This window comes from Martes martes (assembly GCF_963455335.1).
Source record: "Martes martes genome assembly, chromosome: 10".
NCBI lineage: Eukaryota > Metazoa > Chordata > Mammalia > Carnivora > Mustelidae > Martes > Martes martes.
In genome coordinates, this window is record NC_137898.1 from 5,941,858 (window position 1) to 5,962,346 (window position 20,489).

Genomic DNA, 20,489 nt, shown 5'->3' on the forward strand with positions numbered 1-20,489 from the left:
GGACACAGAGGCCACTGCCTGGGCACAGCAGTTAGGTTGGGGCCCTTGGTATCAAGGGCCAGAGCTCTACAGTTATCCTGTCAAATATCTCCTTTCTGCAGTTGACTCATTTCCTCTAGAGGGGCTGCCCAGCTCCCACCATGCCAGAGCTGAATCCGCTCAAACCACCTCCTCCTACATGTGGGGAAAGCAAGCCCGGAAGGGATTGGTTACTTCCCACATGCCTGAGATACCTACCACATGCGAGGCTGCTCCCGGTCAGACAGAGGAAGATCCAGGTCCTCAAGGGGCAGGGTCCTGGCTCACAAACGGCTCGGGCTGGCCCTGGTAGCACCAGCCTTGCAGAGGGCTGAGAGGTGGGCCAGGCAGACCGGCCAGGGCTCCAGGAGGCCCCGAGGGCCAGGATTGTGGGTCTCTGGTCCTTGTGGTCTAAACATGTGCCTTCCCTCAAGATTAAGCCGCACTCAACGCCTCTGGTCCATGTCTTCCCAGCTCATTCTCTCACCCTGCCGCACTGCCCAGTGAACTTCCCACTTACATGACTGATCTGGGCTCCAGGGCACAGAAGAGCCATCTGGGCTTCTGCCTCCTGTGCACCTCCCCAGGACCCCAGAAACACCCGTGCACCCCAGCCCCACCTCTGCTCTAACTGAGCCTTCTTCTCCTGGGATGCCCTTTCTGGGCACAAACATCCAAATCAGGACAGCAGCTGTGTGCGCTCCAGAAGCCTGGTGGGGGCAGGGGTCACTAGCTCCCTGCAGGGCCCTCTATGCCCTCCTGCACCAGTTCCTCCCTTGGGTATCGTCACGGAGCATCACAGGCCTGAGACCTTGGTTGAGCCCAAATTTCAGGAAAGCCCCCTGTGGGGAGCCAGCCACTCCCCTGGCCCCCTGAATAGAAAGAGGAGGTCCCTTGTTTAGCTCACAAGGAGAGCTCAGAGCACGTGATTTGCCTGTCAGCTGAGCTAGGCATCAGCCAAGCCTCTGGAACCCCAGGCAGCAACAGGGGGCTCAGCCTTGCTCAAAAAAAAAAAAAAAAAAAAAAAAAAGCCTCTGATTATCCCAGGTCAGGCCGTAGCCAATTCTGGCCTCGACCTGCAGCCACACAGGCGTAAATGTGTCTAAGGAAAGCAGCGAAGGAGAAGGCTGGGCCTATGCCCCTCCTCCCGCCTTTACCGCTTCCGAGATCTTCCTTCAGCCCCGGGTGTGATTTCCGGAGCAAAGTGGGGAGATGGAGGAGCGGCAGGCATCCAGGGGGCAGATGCCTGGGATTTCCTGAGGGGAAGGAGCTGAGCCTCCTGGGTACTCACTGACCTGCTTCTACAGGTCACCCAGCAGCCAGGGTGGGGAGAAAGGAGACACACAGGAGAAGGAAACTGTAGCCCCAACACACTGCTGCTTGGGGAGTGGGCCTGGGGCCCCTCGCTCTGCCCAGCTCGGTGCAAGGGGCTGTATCTTCCTGGTCCCGATTCCGCAGGGCTCTTAACACCAGTCCGGGGGTCAGGCGGCTGCCAGCCCCTCGCTCAGGGGCATGTTGATATGGGCACTCAGCAGGGGTGCGCTCTGGCCTTCTCGGAGCACCAGCACCTACAGAGCAAGTGCCCGTGGCAGGAGGGGCAGGGCCCTTGTCCTCCCTGCTCCCTGCAAACCCAAGCCTGGCCTGGTCTGCACCGGCCCCCGTCACGGGCGACCAGGGCTCTGTCGAAGGGGACTGGGAGGCTGCAGATAGCCACCCTGACCCGGCAGCCACCCGAGGGCCTTGTCCACCTCGCTCTCACTGGCCCCCCGTGTAGTACTCTCACTGGCCACCTACCTTGATGATGTCTGAGATGCCCTTGTCACTGAGACTCTCCACAAAGGTCTCCAGTGGGTAGCTGAGTCCTGGCACCAGCAAGGGGACCTGAGTTTGGGGACAAAGAGGTAAGGAGATCAGCCCTCGTGCCCGGACAGTGTTTGCCAGATTCCAGGGCGCTCTCACGCCTGCTACAGAAGCTGCGTTCGCTGTAGCCTGAATCCAGGGGGCAGCGCGGGCAGGGCAGGGCAGGCCCGTTCGCGGCGCATGGGGTTCAAGGAGGGGAGTAGACGCTCCAGGACCACATGGATGTCCAGGATTAAACCCAGACCTCTCGACTCTCAACCAAGTCCCAGAGTCTTTCTCGGGTTCTGGTCCTCCCAACTTAGGGTCCAACCCGGACCCGGCGGGAAAGCAGGCCCCTCGCTGTGGGAAAAAAGTCTCCTTGGGGCAGAAAGAAGCTCCCAGTCCCAGTGCAGGTATGGCTGCAAGGCAGGACGGGCTCTGGGATCCCAGGACTGACAGGTTTCTGAGAGAGGCACAGGTGGGAGCCCGAGTCTAGCTGTTCTCCCAGAACCTTCCGTGTGGCTCCCCGAAACCTCTCTCAGGCGGGGAGAAAAGCAGGGGGGCACGTCTTGGGCGTTCTCCCCAGAGGTCTCTGCCTTGCCCCAGCCTGGTCTGCGGCTGCAGCCCCCGGCCAGCTCCCTCACCACCGGTCTGTTTGGGTCTGCGGGCACCTCCCCAGGCCCTAGCCCGGTCTTTCTCACTCCGTGTCTCAGTGAGGCCCGGTACCTTGAAGAAGGCCCGGGGCAGAGCATAGAGCGCCTCGTTGTACAGGAAGCAGACCAGCAGCCCCAGGATGGGTCGGGCTGCTGACGTGTTCTGCAGGTGAAGTGTGAGCTTAAAGGTGGGGCCCAGGCCCTGAACCTGTGGAGAAGGGGGGTGGGTGAAAGGCCTTAGAACCGGCAGTCCTGGGCGCTGAATCCCGTGTGCCCTGCCCTCCAGCTTTCTCACCAATGTCCTCGCGTCACCTTTTTCCAACTGCTCGAACGCACTGTCCTGCCTTTCTTCCAGGGCCCCTCGGAAGCCCAGGAGGCCAGCTCCTCTTTGTACGGGGACCAGCAAAGGCCCAGAGAGGGGAAAGGGCTTGGTGCAGGCCACTCAGTTGTCAGAGGCAGAGCTGGCTTGGGGACGGAAGCCCCAGCTCCCACCCGTGGCCCCACCACCGTCCCTGCCCCTGTCTTCCCAGGCTATCCCCACTGCCTGCTCTCGTCCTGTGGTGGCCACAATGACTTCTTTTTTCTCCCTCTTAGCCTCAGTTGCTCTGCAGCCTGTCCCCCACTCCCCCCACTTCCTTTAGAGAGAGAGAAATCAGAAACCCGGTTGGGTCAGACAGCACACCTCCGGGACCCACTGAGCCCTGGCCAGAACCCAGATGTCCTCGTGGGTCCCAGATGTCCCAGATGTCCATGTGTCTGAGTGCAGGGCTCTTCCTCCTGTGTCTGGGCCAGTCTCAGGACTTCCCCTCCCGGCACCTGACAGTCCCAACACCTCAGGCTGCCCGCGGGTACTCCAATGAACCGCTTTGTTCCTCGTCGCCTGGCTGCGAGAGTCCCTCCAGTGCCGGGAAGAAATGTCCCTTGGTGGCTACTTGTGAAGCCTGGCCCAAATCTAGGGGCTTGTGTGAGGCACAGCATGGGAGCCAAAGGAGCTGGGGAGTCCGGCCCACTCTGCAGCCCGCTGAGGAAGAGGCAGCACGGCAGGGAGGAGAGACGGCGCCCGCTTGAAGGAAGATAGAGACTTGGTCTCTGGGCCTTCGGGGCTGAGACGTAGGCACAAGGCCTCGTGGGCTCCGAACTGGCTCCGGGGCTGAGGGGTTCCTACTCACCCTTGACCTCTGTCCCTCCAGCCCCGAGGTGGCCTGACTGGCCCCCACCCCGGGGTGTTCACTCACCACAGCGTGCAGCTTGAGGGGCTCCCGGGCTGTCACGGACACAGGGTTCAGGCTGGACTCGAGGGCCTGCACGTAGGCACGGGCGGCCCGGAGGCGCAGCAGGTAGAGGTCGGTCTGGAAGGCCCGGTGCATAGCTGAGGACAGGGGTGATGCCAGAGGTCAGGAGGGTAGGAGGGGGCAAAGGTGGGGGAGAGGGGTCTCCCGCGTGGGCAGCTGCTCAGACACGCGAGAGGAAGGCCGGCTCTGCGCGGCAGGGAACGTGAGGAAAGGGAGGACGGAGGTGACGTGGCCTGGCCTCCCAGTGACACAGGGCGCTGTGGGCCACACGCGGCTCCCTCCTTCCTGATTTCCGACCACAGGGCTACCCTCACGCACAGTCCCAGTCTCCCGGACCGCCCCTGCGACGCTGCCGGAAGGGCTGGTGTCCCCTCGAGTCTTGCCCTCCGTCCCCCTCCTCTGGGCGACCCTAACGTCCCACCAACACCTCACACTCAGCACCGCGGAAACCCACCTCGTCTCCTTTCCTGAGTCACCACACCCCACACCCACCAAGTCACCCAGGCCCTGCCCTCGAGGCTCGTCATTTGCCAAGGCCCGAGGCCTCTTCCTCGAAGCCGTCCCCGGAGCCCACGCTCCCTCTGTTCCCCCGCTAGGACTCTTCCAGACTTCGCACGCTGGCTTTCCAGGCTGATTCGGCTCCTTTCCTTGTGTGCGGGGCCTTCTGCCGCTCAGAAGTTTTCTGTCTTTACGGTAGCCCACCATTAATCTTTCCTTTTTCCTCTGGTACTTTTACAACTTATTTTAGTTTACCCAGAATGAATGTTTGCGTTTGGTTTGAAGTAGAGTTCTGTTTGTTTTTTCTAGAAGCAAGTTGTCCTAATCATGCTTTTTGGACAGTCTCTCCTCTCCCCACTACTCTAAAACAACACCTTTAACATATACAGACCTACTTGGAGGAGTGTCCGTTTTTGGACTTTCTAGATGTGGCCCGGATTGGCGGCAGTTCCCATAGTCCTACCACGGCTGCCAATTCCTACAGCCTCATAGATCATTCTCCTGACGGCCAGGTCCCCTCATTCTTTAATTCCCCCCTCCCCCTGCCAATTCTTAGATTTACTTTTAAAATCAACTGGTCAGGGGTGCCTGGGTGGCTCAGAGGGTTAAGCCTCTGCCTTCAGCTCAGGTCATGATCACAGGATCGAGCCCCGCACCATCGGGCTCTCTGCTCAGCAGGGAGCCTACTTCCCCATCTCTCTCTCTGCCTGCCTCTCTGCCTACTTGTGATCTCCTTCTGTCAAATAAATAATAAAAATAAAATCTTAAAAAAAAAATCAACTGGTCAAGTCCCCAGAGTAAACCCTACTGGGATTTGCCCTGTAACATCGTTATGTTCCTAGATTAATTTTAGAAGCTGTTAATTAATTAATTAACAGCTTTAAGGCATTAGGTCCTGCTACCCTGAGCCTTGCGAAGTCTCATCACGGAAATATTCCGGTAGTCTTTTATGTCCTCGAGAGTTTTATAACTTTCTTTCTTAGACTGCCATTTTCTTGTTAAGTTTATTTCTACGGGTTTTGTTGCTATTGTGAATGGAAACTTTGCATTATATTTTCTGACTGGTTACTGTTGGTATAGACCAAATTACTGATTTTTTTGGTATATTTTACATTTGCGTACCTTAGAGAACTTCCTAATTATTTCTCAAATCTTTCAACTGCTTCTCTTGGATTTTCTAGGCTGTAATAGCCTGCTAGCTCTTTTATCCTCTAATTTCTCCCTTAAAAGTATAAGCAAGGTCCTTTTATGAGACAGAGCTGGCTGAGTTACTGTATTTTTCTGTTTGACGTCCTTCCCAGCCCCCACTACCTAGAATTGACCAAATATCTTAGCTCTGCACTCCAGGCCCTTCGGAGCCTGCTCTGACCTGCCTTGCCAGCCTCTGCTCTGGTCACCCGGCCTTCCTGCACGGCGCCTGGGACTATGTGCAGACGCTCCTTGGATCCAGGTAGGGTCCTGTGCCTGAATCGCCCTTACCCACCCCTTTCTGGTGGGTGGACTTATCATCATTTCAGGGTGAAGTCCAACGTCAGCTCTCTCTGAAGCCTCTCCCAGGCTCCCAGGCCAACTTCCTCACTCCTGTGAGCCCCACCAGAGACCTCTTTGCAGAGACCTCTTCTATACCTGCCATGCAACATGAAATTAGCAAGGGAGACGGGGCTCCTCAGGTCGGGTCTAGCCTATTTCAAGGCACCTGGCAGAACGTCGGGCATAATCCCAGGTATTGGATGAATGCAAGAACGATGCCAAGAGCAGGGAAAAACCGAATAGGAGAAGGAAGAACCCTGGTCCAGTTCTCCCTCTCTCGTAAGAGTTCCCGCATCTAGAAGCAACTGTTTTCTCCTCCGCATTGATAAGGCGCAAGCCCTCACCCGTGGCATCTTCCACCTGGAGGGAGGTACTGCAGACAGAGTGCACCTGCTAGGCTCTCTCTGCACTTCCAGAGACCTGCCTGGCTGCCCATGTCTCCCAGGGCTTAGGGCCCCCAGGTGGGTTTACCTGTTTCTTGCTGCTTCAGAGCCACGAAGAAGGAAGAGAAAAGACCTGGTCTGAGTCTCACCGGTGCCAGCCTCCCGCTCTCGCAGTGTCTGATCCACATACAGCCGGGTCTTTCGGGGCACACTGAGTTTCATCGCCTGGGCTGGTGGGGGGCCCGCCTCACCTCCTGCTTCCACAAACACCGCCGTACGCTTCAGGATCTTGATGATCAGGCCACCGCCTAGGGAAGTGGACAGACAGGAACCGATCTGTCCTTCCTAGTTCTACCCAACATTCCCGGTCTGTCCTCCCCAAGCAATCTGCCTCAGATAGATACGTTTCTGTCCACGACGTCTGTTTTCCTGCTGAGATTCTGGGTTTCTAGAAGGAATACAGTGTGTCTTAACAGTGTCTTACCATTCATTCCTTCATTCATTCAGCAGTTACTTATTGACTGTAATGTTCCTGGCATTGTGCAGGCTCTGGGGAGACTGGGGGGAACTGGAGACACTGTGTCTACAGGCCTTGCTTCCAAACTCAGGCCTGCCTGGGCTTCACAGCTACCTCTTCCCAGGATCTGGCTCATCACCTTGGCGCTTAACTCTAAAACCCCTGCCCGGTCTGAGTCCGCTTACCCCGCGTAGTCATGATGAGGGTGTTGTCTTCCCGCCCGTAGCGGCCGAAGCAAAGGCTGGTCACTGCATCCTAGGATGGAAACACCAGAGTTTAGGGGGGAAGATAGCTTGGAGAGGAGAGCAAGACTGGGGTGGGGTGATAAGGCTGGGAGACCCCAGATATGATATCATAGAGAGATGTCAGGTAAGGCCTGGGGCAATGCGGCCTCCCAAATAAGCCTTGTATTTCTCACTGCCTTTCAACCTCACTGCCACAGCCACGGTTCCAGAATAAACGTCACCGGGCTTCTGGGGTCAGCTTTCTAATAGGCCCCCAGCCTAGTGTTTCTCCCCAGGCTGTCCTTCACATTGCTGCCTTTCAAAAATACAAATGTGATCATGTCTATTTTCTGCCAAAAAACTTCCAATGGCTTTTATCCTTCCTGTTAGAACAATTTAAGGCTTTCCACATCTGACTCCAACCTGCCTTTTCCGTTCTCCTCTACCATTCCCCCAAACCCCACCTCGCCTGTCTCCCAACAGCCTGCGGTCCAAACCAGCTGCTTTCAAACCTGATACTGTGACGTAGGACACTTTATATATACGTATATGCAAGTGTCACATGTGATATACTCTGGGCTTTCTTCTGCTGCTGGTTGTGACCCATTAAATGAGTTGAATAAGTCACAACTCAGTGTTTGAAAAATTCTGGTCCAAACTCATCAAGCCACCTGGATTCCTTAATCAAGAATACTTATGCCTCTCAGCCTTTGCTCATGCTGTTTCTGGTCTGGAAGTTTCTTCCTCCATATACCCACTTGCCAAACTGTTTTGAGGCCCAGCAGAACTGTCACTTGCTCTGGGAAATGACTTGTGAGTTCCACCCCCATCCTTCACCACCACCCCAGTCACCAGGCCCCCTGAGCTCTGTCAGTCCTCTGCTCGGCTTTAGTCTCGCTTGTATTTGAATTAGCTGTGTCTCTGGTTGGCTGTCACCTTAGATTATAAATTCCCCGAAGGCAGGGTTTAGACATCATTTTATCCCCAGAATACAGTGTGTTATGCTTATGAGATGCTCAACAAATGTTTCTGAAATACATCAAGGGACACCTGGGTGGCTCCGTTGGTTAAGCGTCTGCCTTTGGCTCAGGCCATCATCTTGGGGTCCTGAGATCGAGCCCCATATCAGGCTCCCTGCTCAGCAGGGAGTCTGCTTCTCCCTCTCCCTCTGCCTGCCTCCTTCTGACCCGCGCCTCTGCTCATGCTCATGCTTTTCTTCTCTCCAATAAATAAATAAAATCTTCCCCCAAAATGCATCAAAAGTCAAGGTCATCAGGTGGAGTGGGATCAGGAGAGGCAGCTAAGAAGCCCCAGAGGTGGAAATGGGGGGCAAAGAGGAGCGAGCAGCTCACCGGGGTGCGGATGACGTTCAGCAGGGCCTTATCATGGTAAATGCGGACTTCTCCATTGGCCAGCCCAGCCATGACGGCCTGCAGGCCCCGAGAGCGCTGCTCTAGGAGGTTCATGGTCAGGATGGCTGCCGGCATCTGCACTGTCCACAGCTTCTTACCCTGGGAGGGAAGGGCTTCTTAACTTGGGAGGGTTCAGGGCACGGCGTGGAAAGAAGGGGTGGCTGGAGTTGCAGGGAAAGGGACGCCAGAAGGAATCCCTTGCTAAAGGGGAACCAGGGAGACATACGTGGACGGCGTGGGGAAAGCCACACCTTGTGGGTGAAGCCATGCAGGCTCTCTTGGGTGCTGCCGACCACCAGGACCTTGTGTACCCGGACGAGCCCCACAGGCTGGGCGCTTAGCTCGATACAGTACTTGGGGCGTGTGGAGTCTCTGTGGGATAAAGACACACTCTCCAAGCCCCAAAGAAACCTTCTCTCCTTCCGTGGCAGACCCTCCTCTTTCTAAGCCTCACAAACTATCCCAGAAGGAACCTTGGCCCCAAAGCAGATGACCGTAGCAGTATTTCCACCTTTACCACTTAGCGCCTGTGTGACCTTGGATAACATAAAGTGTGTTTTCTTTCCCGGTCTCCCTGCTGCCTTCATGGCAGTGATCTGTGTGAGAACCTGGCCTTGAACAGTTTACAGTGAGTGTACCTTAGGCTAGACGAGGTGCTAGAGGACTTCGGCAGTTCACCAACTCATCAGAAATGCATGAGAAGTCTGCTCTGTGTAAATGCCCTGTTTTCAGTTTTCTGGCTTCTGAATCTTAGTTTCTCTTATCCAGAAAGAAGGGGTAATTCCAGCCAACCAATCACAGGCTATGGCTCCCCTTTCTTCATCACCAAGTCTGATGATCATATCCCATCTGAGAGCCTCCCTCTGGTCTCTGGGCCTCCTTCCAATCTACTCTCCACCCAGCAGAGCAACCTCTTAAAAATATAAATGGCTCGCGTCATTCTTCTGATTAAAACCCCATAATAGTTTTCAAATTCTAAATCCTGACCATGTCCTAGCAGGGCCATGCACGAGTCAGACCTGGTCTCCACACACCTCTTTCCGCCCTCCTCCTTGCCCATCAAGCTTCGGGAGCACACACCAGTATCTTTCCCATCTTGAATTTGCTCAAGGTTTCTCCGCCTACAACACTTCTTCTCCACTTTTCGAACAAGTGGCTTCTTCTTAACCTTCCACGTTACCTCCGCAGACGGGTGTTCACCGATCACCCCGGCCCTGCTATTTCTTCCCACTGAGCTTGTATTTTTCCTCCAAAGCACGCAGGGACTACATTTATATTGTTTAACAATACATCAATACATCCCTGATACCTTACATAATGCTTAATACATAGTGGTTGCTCAAAGATATTTCTGGAATTGGAAGACGAATGTTGTAAGGAATATCAACCTAATGCGTAAAGACACGTTCCATACCTATAAAGCCAGACGGCAACAGGAGGCTATTTTTACTTCCTCCCATCTCTGGCTGTACCTCTCATGTGTTATAGCTGCCCTGCCCAGTCTCTCACTTTCCCAGTCCCCATCACACAAGCCTCCAGATGGCCCCCTACGCACATGAGCTCAGCCTTCTCTGTCAAGTTCCCAGCTGGGGAACGGCAGTAGAAAGAGCTTTTCCATTCCCGAATACCAGCTCCAAAGCCCCTAAAACCACCGGGGTTCTGAGATGCTCCTCCTGGCCCCAGAGACCACGATGCAGCTACCTTCTCAGGATATAGATGTTTCCATTGCGGCAGGCGGCGGCGAGCCGGAACTCTACATCGAATTGGCCAGAAACCTCCAGGAAGACAGGCACACTGGGTAGGCTCATCTGCAAAGGAGAGGCTCAAACATTCCAGTTTTCCTGGCGCCCCTGTTCTTCCTCACCTTGAAATAACTCCTCCGAGTTGGTTCCTGTCCAAATTCCCAATCTCCTCACTCACTGTGGGTCAGTTTAAGCTTATCCAGTTTTTCTGGAGGGAAACTTGGCAACACGCAGCAAAAGCCTTCAAGTCTATCCCCTTTGACGAAGCAATGCCACTTCTAGGAATGTATCCTAAATAAGTATTTCGATGAGGACGCACAGAGGTTTGGGTAAGGAAGTTTACTGTGGTGGTGGTAATAATCGTGGAAACCGAAAATAAACGTGCAATAGGTGATAAGGTAAATAAACCATAGAACATTTATATAATGGATATTCTGTGGCCTTTTTTTTTTTTTTAACAACAAATGCTTTTTTTAGAAAGATTATTTATTTGACAGAGAGACACAGTGAGAGAGGGAACAGAAGCATGGGGAGTGGGAGAGGGAGAAGCAGGCTCCCCGCTGAGTAGGCAGCCCGATGTGGGGCTCGATCCCAGGACTCCAGGACCATGACCTGAGCTGAGGGCAGCCGTTTAACGACTAAGCCACCCAGGCGCCCCATTCTGTGGCCTTTAAGAAGGCTGATATGGGGGCGCCTGGTTGGTTCAGTTGGTGGAGCTTGCAACTCTTGATCTTGGGGTTGTAAGTTTGAGCCTCACACTGGGTACAGAGATCGCTTAAGTGAATAAACTTTAAAAAATAACCAAATAAAGTAAGTTAAAAAAAAATTAAAAGGTTGGGGGAACCTGCGTGGCTTAGTTGGTTAAGCGTCCAATTCTTGATTTTGGCTCAGGTCATGATCTCGGGGTGGTGAGACTGAGTCCCGTGTTGGGCTCCGCGCTTCAGATTCTCTCTCACCCTCTCCCTCTGCCACTCCCCTGCTCATGCTCTCTCTCCCTCAACAAACAAACACCCCCCCCCTTTTTTTAAAAAGATTTTATTTATTTGTTTGACAGAGAGAGACACAGCAAGAAAGGGAACACAAGCAGAGGGAGTAGGAGAGGAAGAGGCAGGCTTCCCGCTGAGCAGGGAGCCTGATGCGGGGCTCGATCCTAGCATCCTGGGATCATGACCTGAGCTGAAGGCAAATGCTTAATGACTGAGCCACCCGGGCACCCCCCCCCCACCCAAAAATCTTTAGAAATAAAAGGGCGGGTGCCCAGGTGGCTCAGTCATTAAGCGTCTGCCTTCGGCTCAGGTCATGATCCCAGGATTCTGGGATTGAGCCCCATGTCAGACTCCCTGCTCAGCAGGGAGCCTGCTTCTCCTCTCCCTCTACCCCTCCTCCAGCTTGTTCTCTCTCTCTCACTTGATCACTCTCTATCAAATAAATAAATAAATTCTTTTAAAAATCTTTAAAAAAATGGCTGGTTTGGTTTTATATATACATATGGACAGACATTGATGGGCTACTATTATGTGAAAAGAGCAGGTTACACGATCCTCTACCACTAAGTCATTTTTGTAAAAAAATGTATTTATAGGTTATATATCTGTGTCGCAATATGAAATTTCTGGAAAGACATACCAATACTTTAATAGTAGATACTGTGGGTGGTGGTATATTCTTGGACGTATATTTCTTTCTTTATGCTTATCTATATTTTATGTTTTCTACCGCATGTATTACCAAGAACTATGGGCAGGAGATGTGGGGGAACAGAGGGAGGGAACGCAGCCTGGGCCTCAGCTGTGCCCAGGGCCAGGCCCCACACTGACCTTGGTCAAAATGGTGAAGGCCTCCGGGTCCAGTACCAGGAGCTCCTTGTTCTCGGTGCCCAGCACCAGGCAGGACACAGCATCCTCGTCGGCCAGGTTCTTCTTTAAGGTGGTCATGGTGGTGATGACTGTCTGCGGGAGGACTTCAGCAGTCACCCAGGGGATCCCCAAACGCCATCCCCACAGACGCCCCCAGAATACCAAAGGAGGGAAGAAAGAGGGCAAAGGAGGAGGAAGAGCACCAGAGATGGGATAGACATTTCATGTGCAAAAGTGTTAATTGCAACAAATCTAATTTTCCAAAAAAGAGGCTTGTTTAAGTCAATTACAAATTTCCATTTGATCAAAAACCATATAGTGACTTTAAAAAATCACATTTTAGGGGCACCTGGGTGGCTCAGTGGGTTAAAGCCTCTGCCTTCGGCTCAGGTCATGATCCCAGGGTCCGGGGATCGAGCCCCGAGTCGGGTTCTCTGCTCAGCGGGGAGCCTGCTTCCTCCTCTCTCTCTGCCTGCCTCTCTGACTACTTGTGATCTCTCTCTGTCAAATAAATAAATGAAATCTTTAAAAAAAATTTTAAAAAAGTAAAAATCACATTTTAAAGGAAGATTCAATGGCAGCCAGAACATTTCTAATGTACTAAGAAAGCAAAATAGGTAAAGCGTTATGTCAGTATAATCCTAGCTTAGAAAATATCTGAATAAAAAAACATGCCAGAAGGCTAAACTCATAAATACAAAAACTGGTTATCTCTGGACAATGAAATCACAGGTAATGTTTAATTCTTCATTGTGCCTTTCTAGAATTTCTACAGTGTGCACATGTTCCTTTTGTGATTGTGATTGGAGAAAAGCAAAAGAGAAGAGGACGGCCCCCTTTTTAGGAATTTCTCCTACGAAAATAATCTAGCAGGACCAAAATACCTTTTTTGTAAGACAAAACTGCTCATTGTGTGATTATCTTTAAGATTAAAAAAGAGGAATCATTCTAATGCCTGGTGGAAAGAGAAAGGTTATAGAAATGTGGATAGTAATGGCGCCCAATTATATAATCATGACACATACATCTTGGAAAGATTTCTTCCCTCCCCCAAACTGCATCTTTTAAGCAATAATTAATGTACTTCATGATTTTTTAAGTGCTCAAAGATATTGATAACTGTGGATCCGAGCTGCTGGTTGGCAGGAGAGAACAGCGTTGATTTAAGGCTAGCCAAAAACTGACGCATGCATTGGTCCATGCGTTTGGTTCGAGCGGCTTCTACAGAAGGGGAGGGTTCCCATGAGGCTTTCAAAACCACAGAGAGCAGCTCTGGGACTGGACTGAGGGTCAGCCCCCAGGTCAGTAACCACCAGACTTTTATGAACACGTTCGCCAATAAAACCATTAAAATCATAACTAAGAAAAATATGAAGTGAATAAAAGGGATACATTTCTTATCCAGTATACATGAATAGTTCCATAAACTATGAATGGAATAAGTAACAATCAATGAAATAATTAAGGGGCCATTAAGAATAGAGTTCTTAAAGACTATGTAAACGCTCAAGATACACTGTTATGTACTCAAGGGAAGCAAATTATAAAGCATATTTATGAAGAAAATGTACCCAAATAGTAAGAACGAATACTTTTGGGTGGTGAGATTATAGTCATTTATATTTCTCCTTTATACTTCTTTCTTCGCTAATGAAAACATATTACCTTTAGTCTTAAGACAAGAGAAGTTATGTAAAGTTATGTAACTATGTATCAATTCAAAGCTGCCACTGTCAACCGGACACGGAGAAGGCTCCGTAGCTTTGTGACCGTACACGTGTGCCGCAGGCTGCAACTGCAGAGTGAACCGAGTCGGGTTTGGTTGCAGAATCTACCACTGATGTTACATTGTCTTTTAAAAACTGTCCATACTTTTTAACAGGGAAATCAAGAGAGAAGGGACGTTACCTGCCGCTTGATGGACTTGGACTTGTGCTGGCTCACGAATGCCTCCATTTCACTCAGCTCCAGCTGTAAAAACCTGTATGCACAGAGAACTGGCAGGTGCATGGCCTGGGCTACTTCCCTCCACGGGCCACTCCTTAGCCACCCCTGCCCCCCGGAGCCTTGGGAGCCCTGACCCTCCACGGGGCCCTTACCTGAGGGACTGTACAGACAAAGGCACCTCTGCCTTCTCCCTGAAAGGAGAGGGGCAACCAGGGCAGATTTAGTTGAGGAACAGGATCCTGGGCATCAGACGGAGAGCACTGGGATGAAGGAGAGGGGCTGGGGGACTGCGGGAGGGGTGGGAGGCATATGAAGGGGTAAGTGGGCTCTCACCGGATGCCTTCCAGCATCTCCTTCAGGGTCAAGGGGTCAATCCGGTCCTACAACAGCAAGGAAGAAAGGTAAGCCTGTGAGCTCCAGCGTCAGGCAGGGAATGAGGAGGACTCAGTGGCCGCCGTTTTTGCCTTCTTATTCCCACCCCCGATGGCACTTACCTCTTTGGCCTGGTTCCAAAGATCTTGCTCCAGGGGGTTTGGAGGCAACTGGGGCAGGCTGAACTTGAAGTAGGGCCTAAGATTCTTATATACATACACACAAGGGCCTGAGGCGAGGGCTAGAGCTGGCGTCCGGGGCTCGTGTTGCTCCATGAGGAAGGTGGCGGCCGCAGCTGGCAGTGCAGGTAAAGGACTTTCCGTCAGCACTGTGGGTCCCTTGAGCACCTTCAGGCGGGGATGCTGCCCACCGGGGCCAAGGTCCCCCACCACCAGCTGTAGAAAGAGGCAGGCTTATTGGAGGCTCAAGATCTAAAGATCTAAAGACCCCTCCACTGACTCCCTTCTCAGGCTTAGCCTTTCTTATTTTATTTTATTTTAATTTTATTTATTTATTTATTAGATTTAAATTTTTTTTTTCAGGTTTAGCCTTTTTACTGGCGCACATTCATTCACTCACACACCAGTGCACCAAGTCAGGGGCAAGGAGATTTTATAATAAGGCTTGCAAGACGTGTGACCTTGGGAAAGCTGATTAAACTCACTGAGCCTCAGTCTTCCCACCCGCAAGAGGGGACTATCTACCTCATGACGCTTGCAGTGAAAATCAAATGAGGTAATGAATTACGGAACCTGGTGAGTGCTAGTGAGGAGTGGGTGGCAGACGATGTTTTCATTATTCATTCAGCAAACGTTTCTTCAGAGTCCATGCTCCATGCCAGGCACTATTCTGGACAGTGGAGGGTGGCTGAAGTCAGTGGGGTGCTGGAAACTCCTATCTGGGGCTCTGAAGCCTGGTTTCCAGATGGGAACCGAGCTAAGGAAACACGAGCACGCACGCAGAGTCCGATGTGCTCTGTGGACAGACAGGAGACTCAAGCTCCTCGGTCTCTCTTTTCCATCCTCTCTAATCCATCGTCCAAGCCACTGTGGCTGCCACACAAGCCCATTCTCTCGAGTGAGGCTTTCAAGGCCTCTTTGATCTGGTTTCCAGCTTCTTTTCCATCACCTTCCCATCCATGCTATGCTCCAGCCAGAATGCGGGCTGTCACAGAATGGCTCGATTCTGAGAATGCTCAGTGTGCCAGGAGCCACACCAGGAACTCCATGCATCCTTTCATTTAATCCTTTCAACGATTTATGAGACAGATGCTGTTATTAGCCCCATTTCACAGATGGGGAAGCTGTGGCTCAGAGATGGTAGGTAAAAGTCACTCAAGTAAGTGGTAGAGCTGGGACTGGACTCTAGGTTTGTCTGAATCCCAGCCAGTGGTCTTAACTACTATTTTTAAAAAATATTTTATTTAGGGGCGCCTGGGTGGCTCAGTGGGTTAAAGCCTCTGCCTTCAGCTCGGGTCATGATCCCAGGGTCCTGGGATGGAGCCCCGCATCGGGCTCTCCGCTCCGTGGAGAGCCTGCTTTCTCCTCTCTCTGCCTGCCTCTCTGCCTGCTTGCAATCTCTGTCTGTCAAATAAATAAATAAAATCTTTTAAAAAAATATTTTATTTATTTATTTGGGAGAGAGAGAGAGAGAGAGATCACAAGTAGGCAGAAAGGCAGAGAGGGGGGAAGCTGGCTCCCCGCAGAGCAGAGAACCCGATACGGGGTTCGATCCCAGGACCCCGAGATCATGACCCAAGCCGAAGGCAGAGGCTTAACCCACCGAGCCACCCAGGCGCCCCTTAACTACTATTTTATATCAATTTTCACTTTCTAACTCCAAATTTACTCTTTCCAAATATGCTACAAACTTCTAAGCCTCTGTGCCTCCACTTGTACTGTTCCTCTGACTGGAAAGCTTTCCCCCTCCTTCCCTCATACATTTCACTCATTCTTCAATACTCAGTTCACTTATCACTGCCCCTGTTACCTCCAGATAGATCTCACCATTCTCTCCCTGCTGCTCCCATCCTTTCCATATTTTTGATTTCAGCATCCACTCGTTTACTCCACAAATATTTACTGAGTACCTAATGTGTGCCAGGCACTAGGGTAGATGCTGGGAATCAACAAACTAACCATTAAAAAAGTGATTACACAAAAGCAGCTTATGTTTCATGCTAGTTATTGAGGCTGCGATTTCTCTACCTTTCAGTGCTATAAACCCAGTGCCAAGCATCAGTCATTATCATTGTCATAATACTGACCAATCAGTCAATATCATGGGTAAACTGAGGCCAGTGTCCTATCTCCTCCCGACAGTGTACTGATTCATTTCTTAGTTTAGTGTCTGCGCAATGTGTGACACACAATAGGGGTTCGCTGGACGCTTGCCCAATTGCAGAATGCTTTATGGACTGGAATTTGGAGGCAAAAGTCCACCGAATTCTACTGTACTCGTCGTGAAGGATGTGATTCCAGAGCTATCTTCTAACGGCCCAAATAGCATGCCCACTGTGGCTTCACTGCCCACCGCTGAGCAACAGTGGAATAAACACATGACCGGGAATGTGACAGGCCCAGGTCTGCCACTTTTTACAAATTCGCTAAGTTTACTCATCCTCTCTGAATCCATTTTCCCATTAACAAATTGGGAACAGATAATATCTATGTGTGGGAAAATGCTCAAAGAGGGTCTAGCCCAGAAAGGGATACTAAAATAGGTTAACTACCTTTCTGTAAGCCCAAAATATTTCTCAATCTTTAAAAAAAAACCTGTACCTTTAATTTTTAAATTAATTAATTAACATTTCATTTATTAACAAGTAGGCAGAGAGGCAGGTAGAGAGAGAGGGGGAAGCAGGCTCCCCACTGACCAGATAGGACCCCGGGATCATGACCAGAGCCGAAAGCAGAGGCTTAACCCACTGAGCCACCCAGGCGCCCTTATCTTTATGTTTTAAACTAAACTTAAAATTCAACCTTTTTATTATGGAAGGATTCAGACATATACAAAAGCAGAGAGACTCGTGTAATGAACCTCCAAATACCCAGTATCCAGCTTCAACAATTATCAGCTCATGGCTAATCTTAAAATCTATGCCCTTTCAATAAACATAAAACTCCCACTTTCCTCTCTTCTCCTTTCTCTCCAGATTCCAATGCCACACCCCCAGCCAAGGGATGTGCCCTTCCAGCAAAGAATTACAAGTCAACGAAATTAAGAGGCTTTGTCTTAGCAGAATCCCCAACAGCATATCGTGGTGCTTTCCTTTGCGTGGTCCACTATGAAATCAACAGGTTCTCTTGACTATCCACATAAAAATAACACTGGACACTAAATGTACTTTTTCAGGGTACACATGGGTTCCAGATTACGCTGAACTCTTCTGGAGCCATCAGGAAATGTCAGTTCTCATGCTCCCCCCCCCCCCCGCCCCAGTTCTCTTTCTGCCGGGGTCAGGTGCTTACCTTGTACTCCCCATCCCCGTGCAAATCTGCCAGCGCTGGAAAACACAAAAGGGCCGTAAGCCAGAGTTTCCCAATCCTTGAGACTTCGCTACAGAGCCGTTACTTTGCTCCAGCTCCTGGTCCCAGAGACTCACCCAAGCAGGCGGAAAAGGTATGGATGTTGGCCATGGGGTCGTAGTGTGCGTCCAGCCATTTCGAACTTGCCTCATTGCTGCGAGAGGAGGGGAAGAGGTGGCGGCTGAGTCCCAAGGGAGGGGAAGAAACACTTTGCGGGATCTAGTCTCTGAGCGTGAGGTGTGCAGGGGGCTCTGAAATGGGGGTACAGACGCCTGGGGCCAAGTCCAGGCTCCTCCAGAGACTCACTGAGTGACCTCGAGTCACTCACACAAGCACATTCATTCACTCCTCGGGGCTCAGTTTCCCTATTTGGTCCCTAAGATCCCTTCAAGGACTGCCAGCGCTTTTCGAGAAGCGAAGGAGCCCAGATCCCGGGGCCCAAGCCCCCCTCTTTACATCTGCAGGAAAGGCGGCCTCGAGGACCCCAGCCTTCACCTCTCAGCTCTGCCGCTGTCGGAATCCGACGAAGACGCAGCAGCCATCTTTGCAGGCGTCGCCTTGGCAACCGGCTCCGGCCAGCCGCCGCGCAACGCCCAAAAGCGCCCGGGCTCTGGGAAGCGCACTGGGAAGAGCGCGTACAAAGGTTCCGGGCGCTCAGCTTTCCGGCCCAGGGCTGAGAGGCCACCACGCAGGCTGGGAATGCAGGTCCCTTAGCTGGTTTAGCCTGCGGAGACGCAATCCCTCATCCCAGATCGTGTGGTTTCTCTTTGCTCCTTCCCAGCTGGACCCGCTGGGCCCTGCACCCTCTGGATTATTGGCAGGACCCTCTCGCCTGCAGAGCAGCCCTTCTAGTGTCCCTGAGAAGTGAAACTAATCCCACACCCCTTTGTCCTCACGGTTAACACAATTAACCCGGCTGTAAAGGGGGTATGACCTTTCTTCCCATCTTATTCTAGAGGTCTGGGTTCAGAGAAACAAAGCACAGGGTTGAGAGATTAAATCCTAGGATGGACTGAAATTGAGAGTTTCCAGTGTTAGGGTTCCTGGAATATTTTAAAATGCAGGATATGCCACAAAGGAGGACTGTAAAAATTGTGCTACGTTCCTCCTTGCGCCTGTGTCTCATCGTTTAGAGGTGATATCAAAATCCTGTTGTAGAGGGGCCCTAAAACTGACCTTCCCCAGGCTTTGATCCCTTTACCCTGCTGGGAGCAAAAGAGAAGTGAGGCAAGGATTCGCACAAATCGCAAAGATGGTGGCTGTTTCTTATGTTTATTTTCTGGTTATAAAAGTAACACATGAAGAGCACTGGATTGGGAGGCATTTTGAGTCCTGTAGCATCTAGACAGGTCACTTCTCAGAACTTCCATTCCCTCATCTGGGAAGCAGGGTAAGGAGCTGGGTGGGCCTTGCCCACTCTACCAAGGGCAGCACAGATCAAATGAAGTAACACAGGAGAAGCACTCGGGAAACTGGAAAGTGCCGACAAATGGAAGGGGTTAGTGTCACCACCCTCGGCTGAGGTAGCACCAAGGTCCGAGCTCCAGCTCCTCCCCCAGCACACCCAGGAAAGGGGGGGGCTACTTGTGGCCCTGATTTGATGGAGTTGGGGGAGTTGCTGCATAAATCTGTCTCAAGCCTGGCCAGATGGGGCCTCACTGGGGAACTTCCAGAAGCGGGCATCGGCTGTGGCCAGCTGGGTGAGGACCTCCTCCAACTTGGGCCCATCCTCTGGGAAGCGCTCAGAGAAGGATCGGATGAGACCAGCAGCCGAGGCCTCGTACTCGAGAAGCTGCACTTCTGAACCTGCGGAGATGGAGAAAAAGCAGCAGGAAAAGGTCTTAATAGGAAGCAGATAATCACAATCATCATCCTAGGAGCAGGTGGTTTTTCCTAACCTCTTACCCTGTGCCAAAAAGTGCTCAGTGTTTTATTATCTTATTTAATCCTTGCAAGAACCCTATGAAGAAGGAAGCATTAAAGGGGGAGTATTCAGTGAATTGTTACGTTCATTCACTCATTCATTCACTTAATAAGTATATACTCTGGTGTCATGTTAGGTTAGACAGACTGTCCTTGGCTTCCGGGAGCTTACAGTCCAACAACTGTTTTATCTGTCTACTGTGGGATCTTGGGCAAGTTTCACAACCTCACTAAGTCTTATTTTCCTCACCTGTAAAGTAGGGGTGAACACAATACCTCCTCTCTTAAGAAGCTGCGTGATTGGGTACAGTAATGCCTTGAGTGAACGCTCGAGGACTAGCTACCACTAGCAACACTCTCTCGAGCACCCAGCGGATCCGAAAGGGTACCCACTGAACTCATGGGCTGTTCCAAAGGTCGCCTGAATGCTCATGGGAAGCATTTCCCTTCAACATAGTTCCACTACTCCACCCACTCACAGGGCCTTGCTGTGCTCCTGTGCGGTATACGTAGCTAAGAGCACAGCTTTTGGGTTCAGACAGCACACGTTCAAATCCTGGCAAATGCATGGCCGCTCAGTGTCTCCGTTTCCAGCTGAAAAATGGGGGCAATAACTTCCTCCTGGGGTCGATGAGTTCATCCATCCAAAGTTTTACCCAGTGACAAGCACATAGACGTCCTCAAAAGTTCCTTATCATCTTCACCATCATCACCATCATCATCCCCATACCTCTGAAAACCCTACCTGCTCTTCAG

At 51.4% G+C, this 20,489-nt stretch overlaps 2 protein-coding genes across 5 annotated transcripts in view; both read right to left on the reverse strand.

The window, feature by feature from the left end:
- Positions 1 to 1,499: 1,499 nt before the first annotated feature.
- On the reverse strand, positions 1,500 to 18,367 carry BBS1 (Bardet-Biedl syndrome 1; the record flags this gene model as incomplete). Its single annotated transcript, XM_080817658.1, has 17 exons — positions 18,306 to 18,367; positions 17,888 to 17,964; positions 17,754 to 17,788; positions 14,406 to 14,678; positions 14,245 to 14,291; positions 14,064 to 14,102; positions 13,873 to 13,945; positions 11,926 to 12,057; positions 10,068 to 10,174; positions 8,618 to 8,738; positions 8,307 to 8,465; positions 6,916 to 6,985; positions 6,363 to 6,521; positions 3,746 to 3,879; positions 2,584 to 2,718; positions 1,813 to 1,899; positions 1,500 to 1,586 (listed from the first exon to the last, which is right to left on the reverse strand). Exons 1-17 carry the CDS (start codon positions 18,350 to 18,352, stop codon positions 1,500 to 1,502), a joined length of 1,782 nt encoding a protein of 593 aa, XP_080673784.1. The 5' UTR covers positions 18,353 to 18,367.
- Positions 18,368 to 19,066: 699 nt separating this feature from the next.
- Positions 19,067 to 20,489, reverse strand: part of DPP3 (dipeptidyl peptidase 3) — a 35,509-nt gene continuing 34,086 nt past the window's right edge. For all 4 annotated transcript variants that reach the window (XM_080815388.1, XM_080815389.1, XM_080815390.1 and 1 more), the window contains exon 18: positions 19,067 to 19,616. In XM_080815388.1, the coding sequence (XP_080671514.1) occupies positions 19,444 to 19,616 (173 nt within the window). In that variant the 3' untranslated portion in view covers positions 19,067 to 19,443. The remainder of the gene's footprint in view (positions 19,617 to 20,489) is intronic.